The sequence below is a fragment of the Scardinius erythrophthalmus genome, assembly GCF_964197995.2.
Source record: "Scardinius erythrophthalmus genome assembly, chromosome: 10".
NCBI lineage: Eukaryota > Metazoa > Chordata > Actinopteri > Cypriniformes > Leuciscidae > Scardinius > Scardinius erythrophthalmus.
The window spans coordinates 30,268,143-30,294,119 of NC_138230.1; the positions used below are offsets into that span (position 1 = coordinate 30,268,143).

The following is a 25,977-nucleotide window of genomic DNA, read 5'->3' on the forward strand; positions in this document are numbered from 1 at the left end:
CAGTGCGCACTCTAATGTAAACAATCCTCACAAGGAGAAGAAGCATGGCGGAAGGAGGAACGCTGCCGACGATTTATACCCCTTCTAAAAGCAGAGCTGTCAATACGCATTCAGCGTGAGACTCACGCAATTTACACTTTTCAAACGCTCTCGCGCCACATGCAGTTCTCACGCAGAGAAAAATCGCGGAGCAAAGAGGACACGGAGACCGACAGACTAGACAGAGCAGGTTATTATGGTATGAAAACAATTCTCAGCTATCATGTTCTGTCCATTTTATTACGAAATTCAGACAATAAATACTGTTTTGGTGCTTGTAAATGTGACTTGACAGATCACTGTAGCGCCTCAGTTCAAGTAAACCGATCATCTGTTACTTTTTATTTAAAGATACAGTGCCGGCCCGAGCCTTTTGGGGGCCCTGAGCAGAATTTGATTTGGGGGCCCCCTCCCACCACGCGGAGTCACCTGTGCTTGACGATTATTGACACAATGTCACTCTATAATGTTACAATACAATGAGGTTATGTATTAATTAGGGCTGTCAAAAGATTAATCACGATTAATCTTTTGACAGCCCTAGTATTAATACAAAATAAATACTTAATAAAAAATAGATATACTTAAATAAAAATGTTTTAACTTTTTCTTTACTCTTTTACTAACTCTTTGAAACTTCTGAAAACAAATTGTCACAAAATATATAAAAAAATAATTTGAAAAATATCCTCCAACGTTTTGCAACACTTTGCAGTTTGAATGATGTCTTGTATGAACATGACGGAGTATGTTTTTATGTTTCCACTGTTCGATCGCGCCTCACACACACACACACACACACACACACACACACACACACACACACACACACACACACACACACAACATATTCCAGTATTGCAATGACATCGCAGCCTGTTCGTTATAGCCGTAATAAAATATAATAATAAAATAGTCAACCTAACATATAAAAAATTAAACTGCTCTGTTTAAATAATCAGTTGCCTACAATTCGTACCATTCAACGCTGCGTAGCCTAAGCACCGCTCCACTGTGATGTTTCCAAGCACATTTTTGTGCATGTGAAGAGAATGATTTTTTCCCTCGATGTTGGAACGTGGGTGAAGTACAAAGAAAAAGCCTATAATAAAGAATAGTTTGCCATCCAAATCCATCGAATGTTGAAATATTTTGATTCTAGTGAGAGAGATACGTGAGCCCAACGCCGCTTTCACTTTCGCTTTAAATTATTTCGTTTTGGCTTGTTTATAGTTATTTTTTTATTCTTGTTCTGTTCTGAATATCAATAAACTTAAAGGATAAATCACTGATCAAATCAAATTTTTGTGACATGGCTTAACATTAGCCTACCGTGACTTTGTGCATGAATTGTCTATGCACGCGAGGTTATGCGCATGACTCAAACACTGGCAGACACAGCAGCAGTTGTAGGCAGGTATACTGATCATGAAATCAGAATTTTCTTGTCTTGAATTATTAATCCATTCATTCATTTATGTCATTTGTTTAAGTTAATTAATATGTAAAAAAAAAAAAAAAAAAAAATCGCTTGGGGGGCCCCCTGGTGGCGAGGGGGCCCCAAGCAGCCGCTTAGTTCGCTTATGCCTCGGGCCGGCCCTGTAAAGATACAGTACAACTTACCGAAAGGTATATATGCCTCATACATAATATCGATCATTCAGTGTTTTTCAACCACAGAAAGAGGTCAATAAAACTGCAGGACAACAATTATGTCACAGAAAGTTACATTTACCTCAGGAAAGCCATTTAATGACCAACATGTTAGTTGACTAGAAAAAAATAGCTATAGAGAGGAGTATTTTGCTAAATATGTGCACTATATTACATTTGTATTATATTTTTACTTGTCATAATTGTTATTATAATGAAAACCAAATTATATTTAATTTAATTAGTTAATTTTTAACCTTTAATAATACCAGCTGACAGGGCTCTCTGTATGTTTACAGCATTATGTGAGATATATTTTTTCTTGAGAAAAATTAACGTCTATCTACTGTAGCCGACCTAATATTTATCCAAAAAGTCAATACTGAATCAAGATTGAAATCAAATCCCAAGAATTGAAAGCGTGAAAATTGTGTAAAATTCTATTTAGTTACCAAATGTTTTGACAATCACTATTGTAATGCAAGTAGTTTTTTTTTCTACATCCCCCCCCACCAATCCATCCATTTCTCTTGAGCAATTAAAATATCGTGATAATACCGTATACCGTGGTAAAAGCTCAATCAATTAATCGCAGCATGAAAAGTTGATACCGGCACATGCCTATTCACGAGTCATCACAACTCTTCATGTTCATCATAAGACTACTCTTATGTTATGAAGACACTCGACAAAAAGACATTTTGGCATAATTGTGTGTTATTGTTCGTTCAAGCTCGAAAGAGAACTGTATTCTGTCATGCTGTTTTGTGCGCACGCACGATATTAGCGCGAGTCTTTCTGTGTGTCACAGTCAGACATTCACAGGCAGCGCGTTCATTTTGGCATACATGTGTGTTGTTCGTTCTACCGCGAAAGAGAACTTGATACTGGCGCGTGTCTGTGTGTGTGTGTGTGTGTGTGTGTGTGTGTGTGTGTGGAGGACATTCACAGGCAGCTCGTTCTTTTATGTATTATCGCGCATGAATGGTTTAAAAGCATTTGCATTAATAAGTGCGTTAACAGCGCTAATTTGTTTATTTAATATAAAATCGCAACATTTTGCGTCATATAATCGCGTAGGCTTGACATCGCGATTGCGATTGCGATACGATTAATCGTGCAGCACTAGAAATAAATGTTTTTTTCCAAAACACGTTGGCCACAATTATTCATACCCCTAGAATTTTTTATGAATAAAATATATCTGAAGTATATTCTCATTAATGTTTACCTTTTTTTAGCACACCAGGGTGACTAGGAACATGAAACTGTCTAGCTATGACTTCTTGTTTCACAGGAGTTTAAATATGACGAATACACAAAGGCCAAATTCCCTTAATCATCCATCACAATGAGTAAAACCAAAGAATATAGTTCTGATGTGCAGCAAAAGATTGTTGAGCTTCACAAAATAGAAAGTGGCTGTAAGAAAATATCTAAAGAATTGAAAATCCCCATTTTGACCATCAGGGCAATAATTAAGAAGTTATAATCAAGTGAAAATGTTACAAATCTGCCAGGAAGAGGACGTGTGTCTATATTGTCTTAATGCACGGTGAGGAAGAAAGTTTGAGTGGCCAAAGACTCTCCAATAATCACAGATGGAGAATTGCAGAGATTAGTTGAGTCTTGGGGTCAGAAAGCCTATTAAAAAAAAAAATCCAACAACCCCTACATCACCACATGTTGTTAGGGAGGTTTTGAAGAAAAATCATCCTCGCTCCTCCAAAAATAAACTCCAGCATATTCAGTTGTCAGACATGACTGGAACTTCAAACGGCACCAGATTCTATGGTCAGATGAAACTAAGAAAAGAGCTTTTTGGCACCAAACACGCTAGATGGGTTTGGTGCACACAAGGATAAAAAGTACCCCATGTGTACAATTGAATATACCATTGGATCTTTAATGTTGTGGGCATATTTTTTTGCTGGAGGTCCTGGACTTCTTATTCAGATACATGGCATCGTAGATTCTATCAAATATCAACAGATAAAAAATCAAAACCTGACGCCTTCTGCTAGAAATCTTATAATGGGCCGTGGTTGGATCTTCCATCAGGACAACGATCCAAAACAAACATCAAAATCAACACAAAAATGTGTTAGGGAGCACAAAATTAAGCTTCTGCCATGACCGTCACAGTTCCCTGACCTGATGAGTGGAGTGAACTGAAAAGAAGTGCCAACATGGATCTGGAGAGATTCTGTATGGAGGAATGGTCTCTGATCTCTTGTCAGTTATTCTCCAAACTCATCAGGCATTATAGGAGAAGGCTCAGAGCTGGTATCTTGGCAAAAGGAGATTGCAAAAAGGTATTTAATAAAAGGGTATGAATAATTGTGGCCAACATGTTTTGGAGAAAAACATTTATTTTATAATGTGATTTTTCACCCCCACTTTCAATTCTTTTACTTAAATGAAAGGTTAGGATTTTGCCAATTTTTTTGAATGAAAGATCAAAAGGATAAACAATGCAGATTTATTTTTTACAGCCATTTTCGATCATATTTACCAGGGGTATGATTAATTCTGAGCACGACTGTGTGTGTGTGTGTGTGTGTGTGTGTGTGTATATATATATATATATATATATATATATATATATATATATATATTATATATATATATATTATATAATATATATATATATATATATATATATATATATATATATATATATATATATATATATATATATATATATAATCACACACACACACACACACACACTGAGAAGTTCCCCTCTGCGTGTAAAAAAACAAAACAAATAATCCACACTATTATTAGTGAATGAAACCCAATATCTTATAACATCAAAATTTTGCTTGATAGCCTTTGTGTCAGCTATTGCACCTGTCTGTGATAACTTAAAATGCTTTTTAGCTTGACAGGTTTGGGAACAGAACCCATGCATACATGTACATTGAAATGTAATTATTTTAAAAAAGCAAAGAAAATCTTGTAGTTTTCATTATATAATCCCTTTTGCATGTGCATGAACAAACATTCAGCCTCTGTTCAGTTTGATATTGACTGACCTCACTGATGAACAGCCCTACATAGAGATGCAGGAGTTATGTCAGATCACAGCATCATGAAAGCATTCCCAGTGTCTCAAATGATGCATGTGGGACAGTTTAACATCTGCAAAACATCTGAAGTGACTGGTGTTGCTGTCACAGCGGCGGCAGTGAGAACGCATCATAACACGAGCGATAAATCTGTCCACACATGGTTTTTGCTGACTCCTTTGAGAGTAAATGCAATCTCAAACCAGTGACACTGAGCCTTCAGAGCCTTTCCAAGTCTACTTGTCAGCACCAATTTTATTCTTTATTTTTCATCCTGTCCTTTTTCCAGATAATGAGAGAGATCCAGGAACATAAGATCAAAATCTACGAGTTTCCAGAGACTGATGATGAGGAGGAGAGCAAGCTAGTGAAGAAGATTAAGGTTTGTGTGTTCACGATTGTTGATGAATGGTTCTTTTCTGCTATGACACTGAAATTGGCTAAATAGTGGGTTGTTTGAATAATTAGATACTGTTAAGGCCCTGATATACTTAAAAAAATAAAATAAAGAATCAATGTGTGATGTAATTTCAAACTAAATCTGGCCGAAACGAAGATGTCTTGGAGTTTGTTTTAGTGGTTTGAAATAGCTTGCTAGCACGAGTAAAAGCATGAATTGTGTGGTCTTTTTATTTGATCTCAGTTAAATTTCAATATATTTTGTTTTATATAGTTTAGTTAACGATAATAACCCTGCTCAGATTGCACTTACTACTCAGATATTGGCTCCCTAATTCAGTCCATCAGGGAAATAGGTCAAACAGAGACACACACTCACTCACTCTCTCACTCACACACATACCCATTAAGAGTCGATATCAGCCACCTGACGTTCCCAGTCTCTCTGAACATGTCTGTATGTTACATGTATGTGTGTTTTTGTGTCCCTCAGGACCGTCTGCCCCTGGCTGTGGTCGGCAGTAACACCATCATCGAGGTCAATGGGAAGCGTGTACGAGGGAGGCAGTACCCCTGGGGCGTGGCAGAAGGTAGGGGGTGAAAGGTCACCTCCCTGTGTGTGTGTGTGTATATTTGTAGGGTAGGACAGACCCTGAGGGTGTTGATCTACTCTAGTACACAGCCGATCTTTCCCATAACACAGTGATACTGAGTATGAGAGATGTGTGTATGAGCTAAATGTAGTTGTTTGGCTTCATTAGTGTTGTTTGCTAAGGCTATTGTTGCCGTCATTAGTGTTGTTTGCTAAGGCTATTGTTGCCGTCATTTGTGTTGTTTGCTAAGGCTATTGTTGCCGTTCCGTACCGTTTGTGCTATGGATAGTAATGTACCTCTTATTGTGCAGTGTGAATATGATAAAGCAGTCCATTCGATCATTGACAGCCCAGAAAACTTTAACTTGTGACACATTCACCAGACGATGTCTATCCTCCAATGAAGCATTTTGGATGGACTCTGCCAGTGACAAATATAAATCATTTCTTGTCATAAGAGCATTAAAGTAACGTAATTATCAATGAAGACCAGCAATAATGATTTTCTTTTTGATGACATCATAATGGCATTATATACACATCATAGTCAGATGGCTGTGATGCCTGATAACTGTATTAAACTTGACTTAGGTTTCTTTTTTTAAGATTATTGGGTCATAATTGTATTTCTAATTCAATTCTGGGTTTTCCAAACTTGACTGGAACTTTAATAATGAATTACCTTAATTAAATCATAAAAATGTATAATCTAAATAAATAATTAAATAATAAATAAAATCAAAAAAAAAAAACAATGAACCACAAAAAGATGACATTTTATTTGATGTAATTTAATGGTCACATAACATGCAGGTAAACAGAATGCGTTTATTATTACACATTATAATAATAATAATAATAATAAATTTTATTTATAATGCGCCTTTCACATACTCAAAGCAGCATACAGAACAAAATAATCAAACATGAAAAAAAAAAAATAATCAGTATCAAAAAAATACACATTTCATAAATTAAAAACTTGACTAAAAAGATGTGTCTTAAGAAGTCTCTTAAAACAATCCACAGAAGCAGCATCCCTGATAGTCGCAGGTAATGTATTCCATAACTTTGGCGCATTACAGGAAAAGGCCCTTCCCCCCATAGTTTTTAATTTACAACGAGGCTGAAACAGAGAGAGAGAGAGAGCCAGCAGAGCGGAGAGAGCGAGCAGGAATGGATGGAGTAACCAAATCACAGATGTAACCTGGAGCCAACCCATGTACTGCTTTATAAGTTAAAATCAGAACTTTAAAATCAATACGTGACTGAACTGGAAGCCAATGCAGTTGCTGGAGCACAGGTGTAATGTGATGGCGTGATGATGTGTGAGTCAAAACACGTGCGGCAGAGTTCTGTATATATTGCAACCTCTTAATAGAGTTTCCTGGTAAACCCACAAAGAGAGAGTTACAATAATCAAGCCTTGACGTGATGAAGGCATGGATAAGCCTCTCTGCATCAGGCCTAGAGAGAACCGGTCTAATGCGCGCAATGTTCCTCATATGGAAAAAAGCAGCCTTTGTTATGTTTTTAAAATGAGAATTAAAAGTTAGCTGGGCATCATAAATAACGCCCAAGTTACGAACCTGGCCAGAAGGGGACAGTTGGGTGTTGTCTACTGAGATTCTAAAATCCTTACATTTACTGACATTCAAAGGAGTGCCAATTAATAAGACTTCAGTTTTGGAGCAATTTAGTTTTAGAAAGTTGAGTTTCATCCACCCTTTAATTTCCAGCAAACAGTCAGACAAGTTTGAAGAAGAAGAATTAAGATCAGGCTGAGAGCTGATATAAATCTGGGTGTCGTCTGCATAGCAGTGATAGCTCAGGCCATATTTCTGAATGATCTGCCCGAGAGGCAACATATAGACACTAAATAAAGTAGGACCCATAATACTATAATAGTAGGACCCATAATACTAGGATTAATAATAATGCGCATTATTACTTACTTAATATTAATATAATATAAACAAATATAGTTTAGCGATGATTTTTTTTTTAATTATTTGTATAGTGTTATAGTTTTCATTGACGTTTTGAATTAGCTTTTAGATTGTCAGCAAACTTGTCAACAAACTTGACAAGGCAACATTTCAAAACATTTGAATCTAATATTTATATTTTTTAGCTTTATTTTAATTAGCAAAAATGTTTTTGAATATTTTTAGTTCAGTTAACATACACTGTATAACAATAGTATAACTAGAGGTCGACCGATATGTTTTTTTTTTCAGGCCGATGCCGATCTTTTGAAATCCGGTGCAGCGAAGCGATGTTTGTGTTATTCTAACGTCCGTTTTCAAAGCATCCAAGAGAAGCACAGGCATAACAGTAGCACCGAAATGAAGCACAGAAATCCGTGTTGATATTTGGTCCGGTAGATAACGGTCGTTAAGACATCGGTGCCGTATTAGCACTGGGTCTGTCTGTAGCTAACGTTACCCAACCCTTGCAACGACGACGCTAGCAAAGCAAAGCCAGTCCTTCACTAGCCTATAGTTGGTCTCTTTTTATTACTTATTTCTCTGCATTGAGTGACAACCCTCTCAAATATAAGACACACAAACAGAACAAAAAAAAGTCTCAGATTCACTGTCTGTAAATTCTTGCTTACTTACTGTGATAATGCAACCTCAACTACGCTATCAATTTCAAAGTAGCCGAACGTCATGTCGCCTATTCATGTTTTTTCTCTAAGTTGGCAGTAACATATCAAACGTTTTTAATTAAATATAAAGGAGTTTTCTCCAAGGAACTTAGCTTCTTTGGATGAGGTCTGCTCACTCTGCTGGAGAATGACTCAAGGCGCAGCGTGCGTCGAACACGTGTTCCACAACAACAACAACAACAACAACAACAACACTAGGCTGCCCACAGATGCGCTTGCCTAATAATCGGCTTGATACACTTGGATACTGGCCGATGCCGATTATGTAAAAAATGCAAAAAATCGGCCGATTAATCGGCCGACCTCTAAGTGTAACTACACTGGTGCTAGTTAATTAAATAAAGTCCTCTTACAGAAATGAAAGAATAAACAAGTGACATTTAAAAATGTAAGACATAATGAAGTGTTTGTCTTCATAGTGTGTTTAGGGTCATGAGATCAACACTCTAGGCTATGCAGTGGGTTGGGCAGTGAAGTGAAAGCCTGCTGATCTGTAAACAGGAAGTGTGTGTCTTTTGATGTTTCATCGAGAGCTCCTGAAGGGCCTGTGACGTGTTACACCGCGAACATAGTATGAAATATGAGCATGAATGAAGCTTTGAAGATGAAGTTCCAGTGATGTTTCAGAGCTCATGCATTTCAAGCAGAAGATCGTATGCTGATTTGACTGTCTCGTCTGTTCGCTCACCAAAGCAGTTTGGCTGGAGCTGATGCGAGGGTGGACTTCCTCTTCTTTTTTAAACCTTCAACCTCCGATAACACCAGAGTTGTCAGGCCAAATCCTCTCAAGCGACCCGTACTGCGAGCAGGGTTATTGTGTCTGAGCTCAGAGTTTGTCAGCTCTAGACAGTGTGAGCAGGAAGGCCATGTGTTTGATTACTGTATTTGAAACCAAGGGTTATCTGTTTTAAGAGAGTTTTGAATGCCTGAGATACTTTCAGCAGCATGTAAGCACACAGATGGCATGTGGTTGGGAAGGAAGGAGAGGTCTGCTTCATTCATTCGATAAGTGACGCACACGCAGCAGGAGACACAAGTCAGTGCCAGATCGGATGCCATCTGCTGGTCAGTTTATACATTACAGTAGCACAGGAATGATGTACCTATGTCAGAACTTATCAAAGGATTTTGTTTGGTTTACTTGTTGTTGTAGTTGTTTTTGTTTAAATGTGTAGGTTATTTTTGTCTTAGTTTAGTTTGGTATGTTTATTGGTTTTATGGTTTTGTGTCATTAAAGCATGTAAAAACATGTATTTTTCCTTTCATCTGTGTATAACTTTTTTTTAGAGAATGATTATATTGTGCATTAAACTCTGTGTGTTTTTGTGCGAACTTTTGCTCCACATATTTCGCAATAGAAAGTGGTGGATATTGTAGTGTATTGTTGTCAATGTTTCTTTATTGACTTTTAAAACTTTTTGTTTTTAGTGGAGAATGGGGAGCACTGTGACTTCACAATCCTACGAAACATGCTCATCAGGTATATAATAAATCTACACCAGCACTAATACCTGTTGATGGAGGTGGAATCCTTATAATTTCTCCAAACTGCCTTTTCAAAAACATCATCGTCCATATTAGAGTGATTCATCTGTTGCCTTCTGTAATACACTAGTGCTCAAAAGTTTTGGGTCTTAAAGAAGTATCTTATGGTCACCAAAGCAGGATTTATTTGATCAAAACTACAGTAAAAACAGTAATATTGTGAAATATTATTACAATTTAAAATAACTTTTATTTCCTATTTGAACATATTTTAAAAAGTAATTCATTCCTATGATAGCTGGATTTTCATTAGAAATCATTCTAATACATGGTTTATATATGTTATTATCTTATTAATATCAATGTTGAAACCACTTGTGCTGCTTAATATTTTTGTGGAAACCATAATAAAACAAAATTCAGGATTCTTTGATGAACAGAAAGTTCAAAAGAACAACATTAAATGTCTAATGCATTTTAATGCATCCTTGCTAAATAAAAGTATTATATAAAAAACAAATCTTACCTAAAACTATTGAACCGTAGTGTATATGTCTGAGCTGAACATGCTGAGATGTTAATCTGTTATTTATTTGTTTTCTTGTATCTCCTCAATCACAGAACTCACATGCAGGATCTGAAGGACGTGACCAACAATGTCCATTATGAGAACTATCGCAGTAGGAAGCTGGCTGCTGTTACTTACAACGGCGTAGACAACAACAAGAACAAAGGGCAACTCACAAAGTGAGTATTTTTCACTAATACAAGCTCGAGAGCCTATTTTAAGCCATTCTTTTAGTGTACATCAACATCAGCAGCACTGTTTTCTGAGGTCAGTTTACTGTACACGAGGCAGTTCACCATGGTGTCATGTCTGTGGTTGTAAAATGGCGGTAAAGGACCCCCAGAGCTAGACTGACACATGCTAATAGTGCGGAAGTCAGTGCTGTGACACTGATGATCAACGCATCCAGGCTTCCTAACAGCCACAGCTGTTCACCCTCAACACAAGCCTGTCACTAACCCTCAAATACAGTCCAAACGCTCGCTAACCGGCCATTCACATCCACCCTCACGCGTATACAGCTCTGTCTAAACTAAGAGCCCCCATCTTAACCAAAGCATAAGAGTGGCTAAAAGCTGCTAACATTGTTTTTCTAACACATGATGCATTGTGAGCATGCTAAGTGTGTGTGTGTGTGTGTGTGTGTGTGTTTTTTTATTTTAGATCTGACTCAGTTGAAGGCATGTAAGTGTCACGCACAAGTTCACATTTGTCTCGTCCTCTCCTCTGCTCTCGGTTTTCCTCCTTTCTCCTTGTTTGTTCACATTCGGAGTCGGGCATCCTGCTCAATGTTCCTTTCTGTCGTCAGTCCCAGCTTTGTGTTAGGAACCTGTAGCGTGGTACCTTTTATGTCCTCCTTTATTTAACCATTTAAGGAGGTTTATCCTGCTTTCCATTAGCTTGGCAGTCTTAAAGTTAGTATAAGAAGCTGGGCAACTCAGGACATGTTCATGGTAAACTGATTTGGATGCTGCCTGACAGGAGCTAAAGCCTGTACATACAAATTTGTGCATGTAAAAACATATATTTTTTATTTTATTTTAGCACACTGTTTAGAAAAAAAAAAAGTTTGGAAAAGTACAGAATTTGATTTGGGTAATTTCCAGGTCTGGATAAGTATGGGAAAAAAGAAAAAGAAAAGGCTACTGCCCCCTTTTCAGTTTTCTAAAATATATAATTAAGAATTTCTAAATAAATACATTTATTATACAAGCAGAGTGATTTCATGGTAAAAGTTTAGTGATCATTTAGTGATTGTCAATTATGAATGAATTAATTCAAGGAACACATTTTCATTACGTAAAACTGTTTTTACCATAAATTAGAATTAAACTCTTTTGAACTTCATTCAGACTGTACTTTGCTGTTTGGCGACTGTGCCACATCAAACCATATTTACAGTTTCAAACTGATGTATCAGAGGTGAATATATATATATATATATATATATATATATATATATATATATATATATATATATATATATATATATATATATATATATATATATATATATATATATATATATATATACACACAGGTTAAAAAGTGTTTAGGTTTCTACTCATCATACAGTAGTCAACATTTGAAGTGGATCAAAAAAGTTCAAAGTTGTCCTAAGACAAGAACGGCTATTGTGCAAACTTCATGTATAACTTTGATGAAAGGTTTTGATCCACTTCAAATGTTGACTACTGTGTAATCACATGCTATCACTTTAAGAAAACCAATGGAAAAGAAACAGTAATAAAATATTTACTGATGACTGTACTATATACCAAATATAATGCTGAAAATAATGGTTTAAGAACCATTTATGTCAAATATGGTCTGAAAAATCTACAGAGATGTTTGGACATTTGAGTCTAAAAAAGTATGCAATTTTGAAATGGAAAATTGGAACCCTGTTTTGTTTGTGTCTAACTTTTTTTCCACCATATAATGATAATGTGCATCAAACTCAGTGTGAATTTATTTATTTTTTTGCAAACTTTTGCTCCATTTATTCACATTAGACTTGGTATGTACAGGCTTTCAGTCCTCCGTAATTCATCTTCGGATTATCCGTATATAATCTTGACTCTTAATTTGTTTGTAATTTTGCAGCCCATGTTAATAGGCTGGTTAATTTGCTCATATTGTTTGATAAGTGACTTTGTTGGCTCCCTGCGCTATCTGAGCGGTGTTGATTTTGCGGCCTCACACTAACACAGCCGCGATTCAGCCTACTAACTCACATTCCTCACAACTGCACCGCACTGGGTCCTAAAACCTCTCCCTCCAGGGTCCTCTCTTTCACTGCTGCTCCTTTGTTTGTAAAACTCAAAAATGTTTTATTTAAACGGTCTAACGAATGTGCATTTGTGCATCTGCCCGTGCGTTGCTTTTGTGTGCGTGTGTGTGTGTGTGGGTGTAAGTAGGAGCCCCCTGGCACAGATGGAGGAGGAGAGGAGAGATCATGTGACAAAGATGAAGAAGATGGAAATGGAGATGGAGCAGGTGTTTGAGATGAAGGTCAAGGAGAAGATCCAGAAACTCAGAGACTCTGAGGCAGAGGTACCATCTCACGTGCACACAGCCAACAAAGCCAATCCTCTGTTTGTCTCCTAAAGATGAGCTCAAGTGTATTTGTGCTTAAATATGTTGTTACTGCAGTATATGTTGTTACTATATATATTGTGCACAGTATGCAGATTTTTTTTTAGGATAAGATACTGGGTGTACCACATTATCCCTCAATGTAATAGATTTCAACTTGACATTTCCTGTATGATGAATGAATGAAATCAAAGACCATTTTAGCATTATTTGATCTGACAAAATTTCATTAATATTGCAGAGTTATTGTATTTTCAGAATGATATGGGCTGAATGAGGTCATATGACAACAATGTACTGTAGCATATCGCTGTTTGAAATTGTTTATTTCATATGCTGTATACATCATGAATGATTCTTAGTAAATCTGTTTTGTTTTGTTTGGTCTATTCAGCTGCAGCGGCGTCATGAACAGATGAAGAAGAACCTGGAGGCCCAGCACAAGGAGCTGGAGGAGAAGAGACGTCAGTTGGAGGAGGAGAAGGTCAGCTGGGAGGCCCAACAACGCATGCTGGAGCAGCAGAAACTGGACGCTTCCAGGTACACACACTTTTACAAAACTAGTGAGCTGCATTAGGTAAAAGGACTGCATGCATCCTTCATGAACAAGGAAATTCTAGATTGCATTGTGTCAAGCTTATTATTGTTGTTATTATTTTTGGAATTAGGTAACACTTTATTTCATTGTGCTGTTGTTACACGTTACATGTATTTATTACAGTTATAACAGTTAATTATGTATAATTATAAGCAACTAACATTAAACCAAACCTTAACCCTAAAATAAGTACATGCTGTTAATGAAAGTGCTCTATTATGCTTTTCAGACATTACTTTAATGTAGTGTGTATTATAGCTGTTTTTGAATGTAAAATGTCTGCAAAGTTTCAAAGATCAAAGTGGACAACAAATGGAGTTATTATGGGCGTTCGCAACGGAGGAACCTTTTCAAAGTTCCTGTAACTAATTGTGGAAGTACCCGCTTTTTGGCGTGTTCACACCGCAGGAACTGGGAACGATTTTAGTTCTAGGAACTCCTTTTGGAGGAACTCAATTAGCTCCTACTTCAGAGTAGGGTCTACACCAGCACTATAGGAACTACCAGTGACGTAAGTGTATGCTGATTGGCCGAACACACGCGAAACACCAGCACCCGCCATTTTAAAAAAGCTGAGTAAACACACACACACCCCTCACATTTCAGCAACCGTTTTAGTATATCTTCTCAAGGGACAATACTATAGAAATGAAACTTGGATATATTTCAGAGTAGTCAAAGTGCTGCTTGTATAGCAGTATAAATCTATCCTCTAAAAAATAACTTGACGTACAGGCATTATTGTCAAAATAGCTGGCAACAAAAGTGAGTACACCCTAAGTAATAACAGCAATACGTCGTTAAACCATGCAAAGCCACATATCCTATTCATCATGTTCATGTTTTTGTCTGCTTGACAGGACCATACAAATTTGTGTATCTTGTATTAGAGTAGTTAAAATTTGGTGCTTTGAGTACAATTCTCTCATACTGACCACTGGATTTTCAACATGGCACCTCATGGCAAAGAACTATCTAAGGATTTGAGAATTAGAATTGTTGCTCTCCACAAAGATGGCCTAGGCTATAAGAAGATTGGTAACACCCTGAAACTGAGTTACAGTACAGGCCAGGGTCACACAGAGGTTTTCCAAGACCTTTTACTCGGAACAGGCCTCGCAAGGGTCAATCAAAGAAGTTGAGTCCTCGTGCTATGCGTCAGGTGCGGAAGCTGGCTTCAAAAAACAGACGCATGAGTGCTGCCAGCATTACTGTGGTTGCAGAAGCGGAAGGTCAGACCACACGCCACACATTGCAACAAGTCGGTTTGTATGGCTGTCGTCCCAGAAGGAAGCCTCTTCTGAAGCTGGCTCACAAGAAAGCCCACAAACAGTTTGCTGAAAGCAACCTGTCCAAGAGCATGAATTACTGGAACCATGTCCTGTGGTCTGATGAGACTAAGATAAACTTGTTTGGCTCAGATGGTGTCCAGAATGTGTGGCAACGCCCTGGTGAGGAGTACCAAGAACATTGTGTCTTGCCTACAGTCAAGCATGGTGGTGGTAGCATCATGGTCTGGGGCAGCATGAGTGCTTCTGGTACTGGGGAGCTGTGCTTCATTGAGGGAAACATGGATTCCAACATGTACTCCGACATTCTGAAGCAGAACATGATGCCCTCCCTTCAGAAACTGGGCCGAATGGCATGATAACGATCCCAAACACACCGCCAACATGACAACTGCCTTGCTGAGGAAGATGAAGGTGCTGGAGTGGCCAAGTATGTCCCCAGACCTGAACCCTATTGAGCACCTGTGGGGCGTCCTCAAGCGGAAGGTGGAGAGGCGCCATGTGTCTAACATCCAGCAGCTCTGTGATGTCATTATGGAGGAGTGGAATAGGGTCCCAGCAACAACCTGTGCAGATCTGGTGAACTCCATGCCCAGGAGGATTAAGGCAGTGCTAGATAACAATGGTGCTCACACAAAATATTGACACTTTGGACACAGTTTTGATATGATCACTCACTTTTGTTGCCAGCTATCTTGACAATAATAGCTGTATGTAGAGTTATTTTCAGAGGACAGTAAAAGTATATTGCTATACAAGCAGCACATTGACTACTTTAAAATATATCCAAGTTTCTTTTCTATAGTATTGTCCCTTGAGAAGATATACTAAAATGGTTGCTGAAATGTGAGAGGTGTACTCACTTTTGTGTGATACTGTATATTTACTCCAGAAACGTACTCTACAAACATGGAAAATAGTGATAGATGGGCCTCTTAAACTTTACGCTAAGGAGAAAATCCAAGGCAAGTTTGAGGGGACCAAGCTAAACATGATTATGTATTTCTGCTCAGCAAGCGACATTGGACATCAACCACACAGCAAACGCTAATACTTGTTCATATACTGTCGACTTTCTTTGTATTACAGTTCTGTCTAATAACGTGTTAGACAGGACTGTTAAACAGATCGTAAACTAATGAAGATGGAGAATGGGAGCTCTGGCATTCTTAGTGCCTTCAAAATAAAAGTCACAACAAGAAGCGTGGCTTGCGTCACTTCAGAGTTTCTACTGTCGGTTCGAATGCAACCAGGAAAATGGCCCTAGGGAAACATTTAGTTCTCAGGGAACTGCCCTGGTGGCTAAGGTGGAACTAAGTTCCCTACCCTTAGCGAAAGCCCCTATGGAAAACAGCGATAGATGGACCAACGCTGATGTCCAGGCACTTCTCAACCTTTATGCTAGAGAGGAAATGATTGCGTATTTCTGCGCAGCTAGTGACAATGGGCATCAACCATACTGCAAACCCAGATCATAAACTAATGAAGATGAAGAATGAGAGCGCTGTGTGCTAAGGCTCTAACTAAGTCATTCTTCGCACCGTCAAAATTACCCCGCACAACAACCAGAGCGGCAGGACGTAAGTGACACTCGTGTCACTTCAAAGTTCCAAATGGCGGGGAACAGAGGTTCTCGGGGGACTGCTCTTTTGGCTAGTTTCTATAACTTAGTTCCTATAACTACCCGATGCGAAAGCCCCTAATGTCTCCCAAAATAAAGAAAATAAAAATAAAGAACTGCCTGAAACAAGTCAATCTTACCTACTATACAAACCTACGTAGGTTTGTAACAAATTAGCATAATGCCAGCCTGTGATCTTCATTGGCTGCCCTGGAATAACGTCCACTTTGACCCGCCCTCAAACACCGTAGTTGTAGCAGAGGCCTGGAGGAGTTTTGTTTGTGTTTTCAACATGTTGAGAAGATTCTATTTTCAAATCCACTTAGCATGCATTTCCTATGGATGAGGACTCGAGCTCATATAGACCTTAGTCAGGTTAGACGACATATTGAATTTAACGCAGATGAAAACGAGGATATGAGGGGTAGATGTACAGTCTTTACAATGGCACGCGCTGTATAAAGGTCCTGGGTTTTCGTCTTCGGAAAAAAAAAATTCGGAAAGGTATATCGTCAGCTGAACATTCAGGATTGTTGTTAAACAACAGTACAATCCATTGAATGTACTTTATTCTGTCCCTCACAACTCTTGTTTTCATTCCTGTCAAAAATGAAAAATGGCACTACCATTACTGAGGTCTGTTGATACAGTAAAACCAATGACATTGTTACTGTTCGTATTACTGTGGATACAAGCACTGAAGAAGCCTCCGGAGCTGAACCTACAGTAACACTTTATTTTACAGTGTCCTTGTTACATATGTTACATGTACTTACCATAGTAATAACAATAATTTATGCATAATTACATGCAACTAACCCTCAACCAAATCCTAATCCTACCCTAACCCTATAGTAAGTACATGTAGTTGCTTAATATTACTCAGTACTTAAATATATAATTACACTGTAACAATGACACCTTAAAGGGATAGTTCACCCAAAAATGAAAATTCTGTCATCATTTACTCTCCCTCATGTTGTTCCAAACCTGTATGATTTCCTTTCTTCTGCTAAACACAAAAGAAGATATTTTAAAGAAGGTTGGTAATTAAACAGTTGCTGGTCCCCATTGACATCTATAGTATTTTTTTTTCCTACTATGGAAGTCATTGGGGTCCATCAGTCGTTTGGTTACCGACTTTCTTCAAAATATCTTCTTTTGTGTTCAGCAGAAGAAAGGAAATCATACAGGTTTGGAACAACTTGAGGGAGAGTAAATGATGACAGAATTTTCATTTTTGGGTGAAATATTCCTTTAAAATAAAGTGTAACCCTCAGTGCTTATTTGTGTAATTACACTGTTAACAACAGCACTGTAACAACAGCACATTAAAACAAAGTGGCTTATTATTATTAAATGCATGTTATATTCAGTTATAAAAAATAAAGTCTAATGAAGTCCATCTAATTAAAAAATATTGTGCCAATCCTTGATCATTTAAACTGTTATAAAGTGTGAATGTCAATGTTTATTTTCTCTAATTTCCTTTTTTTCTTACTTTCAATCCTAAAGGACCTTGGAAAAGAACAAAAAGAAAAAGATCTTTTAAACCACTTGGACCATCACCACATTCTAGTTGCCAATTATACCAGCCTGGACCCTCAGTCAGTCTGTCGACCAAAATCATACATTTATATAAAGCCCCATGTTTAGTTTTGTTTAGTTTTTTTGTGGGGACAGTGTGCCTCTGCACTCCCCGCTGACCTGGAAACATTTCACACAGTCCACACATTCTGCTCTTTTTACGCATCGGTTCATTTGCCAGACCTCACAGAAACTGAGAGCCCAGAGGCGCACTTAATCTATAATAAATAAAAGCATAAAAACTTCTCAGAGATATGCAATATTGTACGAAACGTTGTTTTGACTTTGTAATACGTCAAATTCCCCTCCTGCATCGTGTTTGTTTAGTGTTTTTAGATCCAGAGGTCACTTCCTCCTCTCCAACTGCATATTGATTGGCCACATCAATAAAAACTAAAGGCTGAATCTTACCTCAGGCATTTCTGTCCTTTAAACAACTTCTTTTCCCTTCCTGAAATGTTAAGCTCTTCCAATATTTGTGTAAATTAAATTATTTAGCCATGGACCTTAGCCATTCATGAAATGTTACTTCGGTTACTATTATTTTGTCATGTTTAATTTGTTTCCAGTTCACTGTTTGTTTGAAGCGGTAGCAGATTGTCATCTACAGAGCCTTTATGAACGTCACATGATTTGTCTATGGATCCTCCTATTCTGAAGTGCTGTATGACATTACACAACAACATTATGCAAAATCTAAAAAAAAGGAGGATGCATCACACATTATGTGAGTGATTTGTTTATGTCTGTTGGCTACCATCAGGTGTTTGTCATGTAAACTGACCTGGAAGCAGTGAGCTGGCGTTTTTGGCCAGTTGTTCTCTCTCTCTCTCTCTCTCTCTCTCTCTCTCTCTCTCTCTCTCTCTCTCTCTCTCTCTCTCTCTCTCTCTCTCTCTCTCTCTCTCTCTCTCTCTCTCTCTCTCTCTCTCTCTCTCTCTCATATATTCATATATATATATATATATATATATATATATATATATATATATATATATATATATATATATATATATATAGGCACAGAGTTCCACCAGAGCTGGCCTCCCCCAATACCACACTTAGCTTTCAGTCATGTACCTCTGCAGCTCCTTTTTATAATTTTGTTTCTCTTTGTTTTGCTTTTTCATTTTTATTGTACAAAGTCACATAATAAACTTGTGATGATGCCATTTGAATAGTACGAGTTGTTTTGTTTTGATGTTCTCTGTGGAGTTTGTAAGCAACATAGAAGATGCAGTAACAGTTATAAAACAGCATATGTATGTCTAGGAGGTAGAAATACAATGACTGGCCCATTGGTGTCTATTGTAAGTGCATTTCATTTCACACTGAGGAGTCCAATGTATTGTGGTATGATATCTGACAACATGCCACAGATGCTGCTCATTGAGCTCAGTGAATGCATACTATACTATAAAGCTTGAACATACTGTCTTGTTAAGAAACAGGTTTGACAGGAAGGGGGCAGCAAAGACAGCGTGAACTGTAGGTCTGCCTTGGTGTCGAACTCCTATTGCTGTCTTGTGACTGAATTCTTCATTTGTACATTCATGATCTTACACGCACGCACGCACGCACGCACGCACGCACGCACGCACGCACGCACGCACGCACGCACGCACGCACGCACACACACACACACACACACACACACACACACACACACACACACACACACACACACACACACACACACACACACACACACACACACACAGCATTATACTTGTGGAGATAATATCTTAAACCAACCTATGGACTCACTTTAAAATCTGAATCTTTTTTAAAAGTGGTTTTGTTTTCTGTTTTCAGAAACCAGGAATTTGAAAGGAATCCACTTGCTGATTTGCTTTACATTTCACTGTCGTCTCTAGAGGCAGTAGTATTTATTATAATTGAACTACTAGTTTTTATTAATATTTTAAATTAGTGTCTTTTTATATTTTTCATTTTAAAGTTTTAGTCATTTTGTTGTGTGTTTTTGTGTGTGGGGGTGGGAGTTTATATATATATATATATATATATATATATATATATATATATATATATATATATATATATATATATATATATATATATATATATATATATATATATATATATATTAATGTCTATATTAATATATAATGAAAATGAAATTGACTAATGTTGCCTTGGCACCAAACTGAAATAAGTGTAAGCTTATGTTTTGTTATATTTCAGTTCAAGTTTATTTTAACACATTTTCTTAAAACATAAAAATAAAATGTGTGACTTAATTTAATGAAAATAATCCCGCTTAAAGGAATGTTCCAGGTTCAATAAAAGTTAAGCTCTGTGGACAGTATCTGTGGCATATACTGTCACAGAAAAATATTGATTTTAATAAATCTTAAAATAAACAGAAGTATCAGCTTAGACTCGAGGGCCTTCAAATATTGTCTTCAACAAAAAGTTGTGAATCACTGCGCCAGACTTACATTTATATGCGTTAACATCTGATTAGCGTGATTCTTTACTTATGGGCAAAGTTACATGAAATCTTTAAACCCGTGTAAAGAGTAACTTTCAAAATATATGCAAAAGTAACTGTTTACATGAAACAAACTGCCATCAAAGTTATTACGTTGGTGCATAACTAGAAGTTCATAGAACAATAGTCCCACTGCTAAAAGGATGATTTGGTTCAAATAGCATAATTTTTGGATCGAAGAATTCATTCATGTTTTGTCATGAAAACAAGACGTCCTATTTGTGCTTTCCTGTTCACTGTTGGTTGTTTTTATAAACTGAGGAGGGAGTCCTGTGGTAATCAGCATGTGTTTAACTCCTATACCGGTCTGTCTGAATACTTGATTCTGATTGGCTGGAAGGTGTGCAATAAAACCTTTTAATGCACAGGTAGTTCTGACTCCGAGTCAGTTTAATCACTGTTTTATATTAATGCGCTGCTTTCATTGAAGCACACACACACACACACACACACACACACACACACACACACACACACACGTGTGTTAAAGGTGCTCTAAGTCATGTCACGCGTTTTTTAGGCCAAAACATTTTTTTGTCACATAGAGCAAACATCTCCTCACTACCCAGTTAACACAGAACGTTCCCCTAACGTTAGTTTTTGGTTTCCATTTGGTTATTTTTTTGGGAACCAAATACTAACGTTAGGGGAACGTTCTTTTTTGGTTTTATTTTTATGTAACCATAAATAACGTTCCCAGAACGTTGCAGGGTGGTTACTTTTAAATAACCTAAAAATAACTTATAGAGAACGTTCCCTAATGGTTATTTTTAAGTTATTATTTTGCAACCATAAAATAACGTTCCCAGAACGTTGCAGGGTGGTTACTTTTAAATAACCTAAAAATAACTTATAGAGAACGTTCCCTAATGGTTATTTTTAAGTTATTATTTTGCAACCATAAAATAACGTTCCCAGAACGTTGCAAGGTGGTTACTTTTACATAACCTAAAAATAACTTATAGAGAACGTTCCCTAATGGTTATTTTTAAGTTATTATTTTGCAACCATAAAACAACGTTCCCAGAACGTTGCTGGAAGGTTATTTTTTGAATAACCTAAAAGTAACTTATAGAGAACGTTCCCTAATGGTTATTTTTAAGTTATTATTTTGCAACTATAAAATAACGTTCCCAGAACGTTGCAGGGTGGTTACTTTTAAATAACCTAAAAATAACTTATAGAGAACGTTCCCTAATGGTTATTTTTAAGTTATTATTTTGCAAAACTGACTGGAATCAATTGTAATACTGCCCTGTCACTGAACGGCACATCAGGGACTTGATGTCTTATAAGGGTACAGAGTTATACAATGCTATGAAAATCTTGACAAAATAATACAAATAAAGAAACTATATCATTAAGAGTGCAGAAAATCCCGAGCGCCCCACTGGTATTTACGACATTGTGGTGGCGTTCAAGTGCGTTCAACTCGTAAATACGATCTATACGAGATGACTTGAACGCACCAATAGTCTCAGCCTCAGACGTCACGCCCACGGAACGTTGGCTAAACGTCTGATGCATATGGCACACTTTTCTGCAAACACTTCAGGAGTTTCGAAGTCGCGACCTGATTGGTTGAATTGGATGTCCGCGAGACGTGTGTGTCGCGTTCTTTAACGGTCCGTCTGGAAACAAATGCCGTGACGCCAAAACCCCTCGTGGAAGAAGAAAGCCGTTGTGTTTACAACTGAGACACATGAGCGCTTACCAGGATCAACTAAACGCTGGATTTTCAAAAGTATGTGAAGTTTGCGGCTCCATTGTTGCAGTAAACTTGCACAACGTTCTTGAATGAATAATTTATTAAATGCACGCTGGTCTGTTATTGTAGGGACTAGAGATGCACCGATTGATCGGCTGGTGACCGGAATTGGCCGATTTTCACGTGATCGGCCATGACCGGCGACCGGCCGGTCAGTCTGACATATGCCGATTTTATGCCGGTCAAATGCACTCGGGCGCCGCATGATTAACCTTTTGAGCGGTACGGTCTCATATATGGGATTTTTATTTCTGTACCCCTGAGAGTACGGACATTCTAAAACGCTTAACGTGAAAAACGCTTAACGTGGCTTTACTGTACTAAGACAGTGATATTAAATTACCAAACTCTGCACACATCATATTAATAAACCATACTATGTATAAAAAATAAGATAAGCCCAGAAATTGAACGCAACGCGTTTAATTACACATTAAGCATTTTTCTCCCATAGAAAACCATTATAAGAAAACGCTTAACTTGGCTTACTGTACTAAGACAGTGATATTAAATTACCAAACTCTGCACACATCATATTAATAAACCATACTATGTATAAAAAATAAGATAAGCCCAGAAATTGAACGCAACGCGTTTAATTACACGTTAAGCATTTTTCTAAGCGTTTTATATGGTTTTCTATGGGAGAAAAATGCTTAATGTGTAATTAAACTTGTTGCGTTCAATTTCTGGGCTTATCTTATTTTTTATACATAGTATGGTTTATAAATATGACGTGTGCTGATTTTGGTCATGTTATATCACTGTCTTAGTACAGTAAGCCACGTTAAGCCTTCTTATAACGTTTTCTATGGGAGGAAAACGCTTAACGTGTAATTAAACACGTTGCGTTCAATTTCTGGGCTCATCGGATTTTACATAGTATGGTTTATAAATATGATGTGTACTGAGTTTGGTCTTTTAATATCACTGTCTTAGTACAGTAAGCCACGTTAAGCGTTTTCTTTTAACGGTTTTATATGGGAGGAAAACGCTTAACGTGTAATTAAACACGTTGCGTTCAATTTCTGGGCTCATCTGATTTTTTATACATAGTATGGTTTATAAATATGATGTGTACTGAGTTTGGTCTTTTAATATCACTGTCTTAGTACAGTAAGCCACGTTAAGCGTTTTTCACGTTAAGCTTTTTAGAATGTCCCCACACTGACAATGTTCAGTGACGTCGCATAACTGCCAGATTCAAACTGTGCTTTCGCGCGTTGGCTGGCGCTGAGCGAGAGTCGGACGCGTTCAGCGCTGTCATATTCATATATCACAACTAAGCAGTGTTTTCAACCTCATAATGTTTATTTTAGGTTTCAGATATTTAAATACACATAAGCACGAGTAAAACAATGCATTGGAGTTTGTAAAATACACACTGATGTCTGTGGACGCAGCAATAACAATCTATTCAAATATAATTTGCCGACATGTGTTATTCATATCAGACAAACATAGTGGAAGTAACTATAAAGTTTACTCTATTCTTTTCAGTTCACCGGCCACTTTCTTGCATTTATTTCGGGAGAAACTGATGAATTCACGTGCTGTAAATCCGACTGACAGGACAACATTGCGGCTACCATCTCATGTTATAGATCAAGATTATTTATAAAGGTTTTTAAACGACCAAACACACTCACTTACACGTATTTGAGAATCGGAATATCAGATAGGCTAGTTTATGACATGGCAAGGAAGTTTGTGAATATTTTGAATAAACAAGGAAAAGCGAAATAAAAGCGACACATCTGTCATACAGTATTATTGTGGCTGCGGTGTATCGCGTGACGCGTCGCCATGGAAACATTAAAGGGAACGTTCGCCTTGAAAAAACTACATGTCAGTAAAACGTCCTCTTGGCCAAGAAAAGCTGCGATAGAGTCCAGACCTTCTGCCGTCAGTCTGAAGGTCTGGCTACGCGAGACTAACACACACACATAACAGCATTGCAATGTTGACATCGGAGCCTGTTCATTATGCTGCGTTCACACCAAACGCGAATAGAGCGTCAAATTCGCGTGTATCGCGTCTAGTTCGACGCTTGAACATTTTGAATCCATTCGTGAGCGAGTGCAGTATGAAATGTTTAAAGACACGTAGAACATATGCAATGATGAAAGGTTAAACTTGAGAGGTGGGGAATCTGTAAGCTAACGTTACTTGTTTAGGTTGGTCGTCATCCTTAGCTTAGCTAGCATAGCTAACCTGTCATACCTGATAGAACAGGTAGAAACTGAATCTTTGTAACCTAAACTAGATTGCAGCCCTTTCTGTCGTGCCCTGGAGGATATGTCTGCTGCATTACTCTAAAACCAATCACTTATACCAATAGGTATGGAGGGAGCTCAACCCAGCTATGTCTGGTTCTCAATTGTTTGACGGCGTAGTAACAATAACTAGGGGGCGTGGCTTTTGCGAACGGTCAATTGCCGTTGAGAAATCTCAGATCTGATTGTAGATTTTGCAAGTTCAACATGGGTTTTAGGTCGAAAGTTGAATGAACGAGTACTTATGTCGTTTTGATTTCTTACAGGTTTAGTTGTTGTTGCCCATAACACGCTAGCATTCTGCTAATTGACATTTTGATAGACTTTTTAAAGCAAATAAGTGACTCTAAAACATCTAACACCCAGCAATGTGTAATTTCTTTGCATCTCCTTTCGAATACAACATTCAAATTACTAGACAAAAAATTATATCCTGAGAAAAGTGGATTTTTATTGGTATAGCGCCATAGACCTCCATTCATTCTGCACTCGTCCTGTGAGCGCCCTCATATGGAATCAGAGTGGAACTGCAACCAGTTCAGAAGCCGGAAGTGTAGTGAGAGTGAAACTTCTCGCCATATTAGACATTCTCTGGTAAAACTTAACTTTGTAGTGACTATTTTGACTTTCCTTTATGCCGGAAGGGAAGAGGAGGGAGGAGGGAGGAGACGGGATGAGGAGGAGGGAGGGTCTAGCCAGCCTCCGTTTTGTTTGACAACAATTCGAATGTCAACAAGAAGTAACGTCTCCCGACATCGCTTAGAGCAGGGGTTCTCAAACTATCTGGAGATAGGGACCCCTCAAAGGGCAATAAAAATTCCAAGGACCCCCTCATAACCGCAACACAAATGTAATAGCTAAATGTAATAGCTAAATAGCTAAAGCGAAAGATGGGATGGGGCAGGGGCGTTTCTAGGTTTTAAAAACATCAGGGGCTGAGCCTGAAACATTAGGGGCTGGGGGTGGGTTACAAAATAACATGATTCGATACAGATAATAATGTATATTGTAGGTCTATATACAGGGGACAGCCACACCCAAGGGCGTAACTTTGGGTCTACCATTGGGGGGGTTAAACTCGCTGCATATTTATTAATTTATTTATTGAATAATTTTCTTGTGTAAAAGGTAATTTGCCGTTCCTGTTTTAGAAATACATTGTGATACTTTTACTGATTTAGGCTACTTAACGTAAATGCAGTTGTTCACTTGACTATTTATGCCATAATGACACAGTGTTTAA

At 37.7% G+C, this 25,977-nt stretch overlaps 1 protein-coding gene across 8 annotated transcripts in view; it reads left to right on the forward strand.

Moving 5' to 3' along the window:
* septin7a (septin 7a) overlaps positions 1 to 18,588 on the forward strand; it is a 53,374-nt gene extending 34,786 nt beyond the window's left edge. For 2 of the 8 annotated variants that reach the window (XM_081377517.1, XM_081377513.1), the window contains exons 7-14: positions 5,056 to 5,148; positions 5,659 to 5,755; positions 9,861 to 9,912; positions 10,539 to 10,664; positions 11,149 to 11,169; positions 12,906 to 13,041; positions 13,478 to 13,623; positions 18,107 to 18,588. In XM_081377517.1, the coding sequence (XP_081233643.1) occupies positions 5,056 to 5,148; positions 5,659 to 5,755; positions 9,861 to 9,912; positions 10,539 to 10,664; positions 11,149 to 11,169; positions 12,906 to 13,041; positions 13,478 to 13,623; positions 18,107 to 18,143 (708 nt within the window). In that variant the 3' untranslated portion in view covers positions 18,144 to 18,588. Of the gene's footprint in view, positions 1 to 5,055; positions 5,149 to 5,658; positions 5,756 to 9,860; positions 9,913 to 10,538; positions 10,665 to 11,148; positions 11,170 to 12,902; positions 13,042 to 13,477; positions 13,624 to 18,106 lie in introns of all 8 variants that reach the window. The other 6 variants (XM_081377514.1, XM_081377512.1, XM_081377518.1 and 3 more) reach the window with 3 other exon arrangements.
* The last annotated feature ends 7,389 nt before the right edge of the window (positions 18,589 to 25,977 follow it).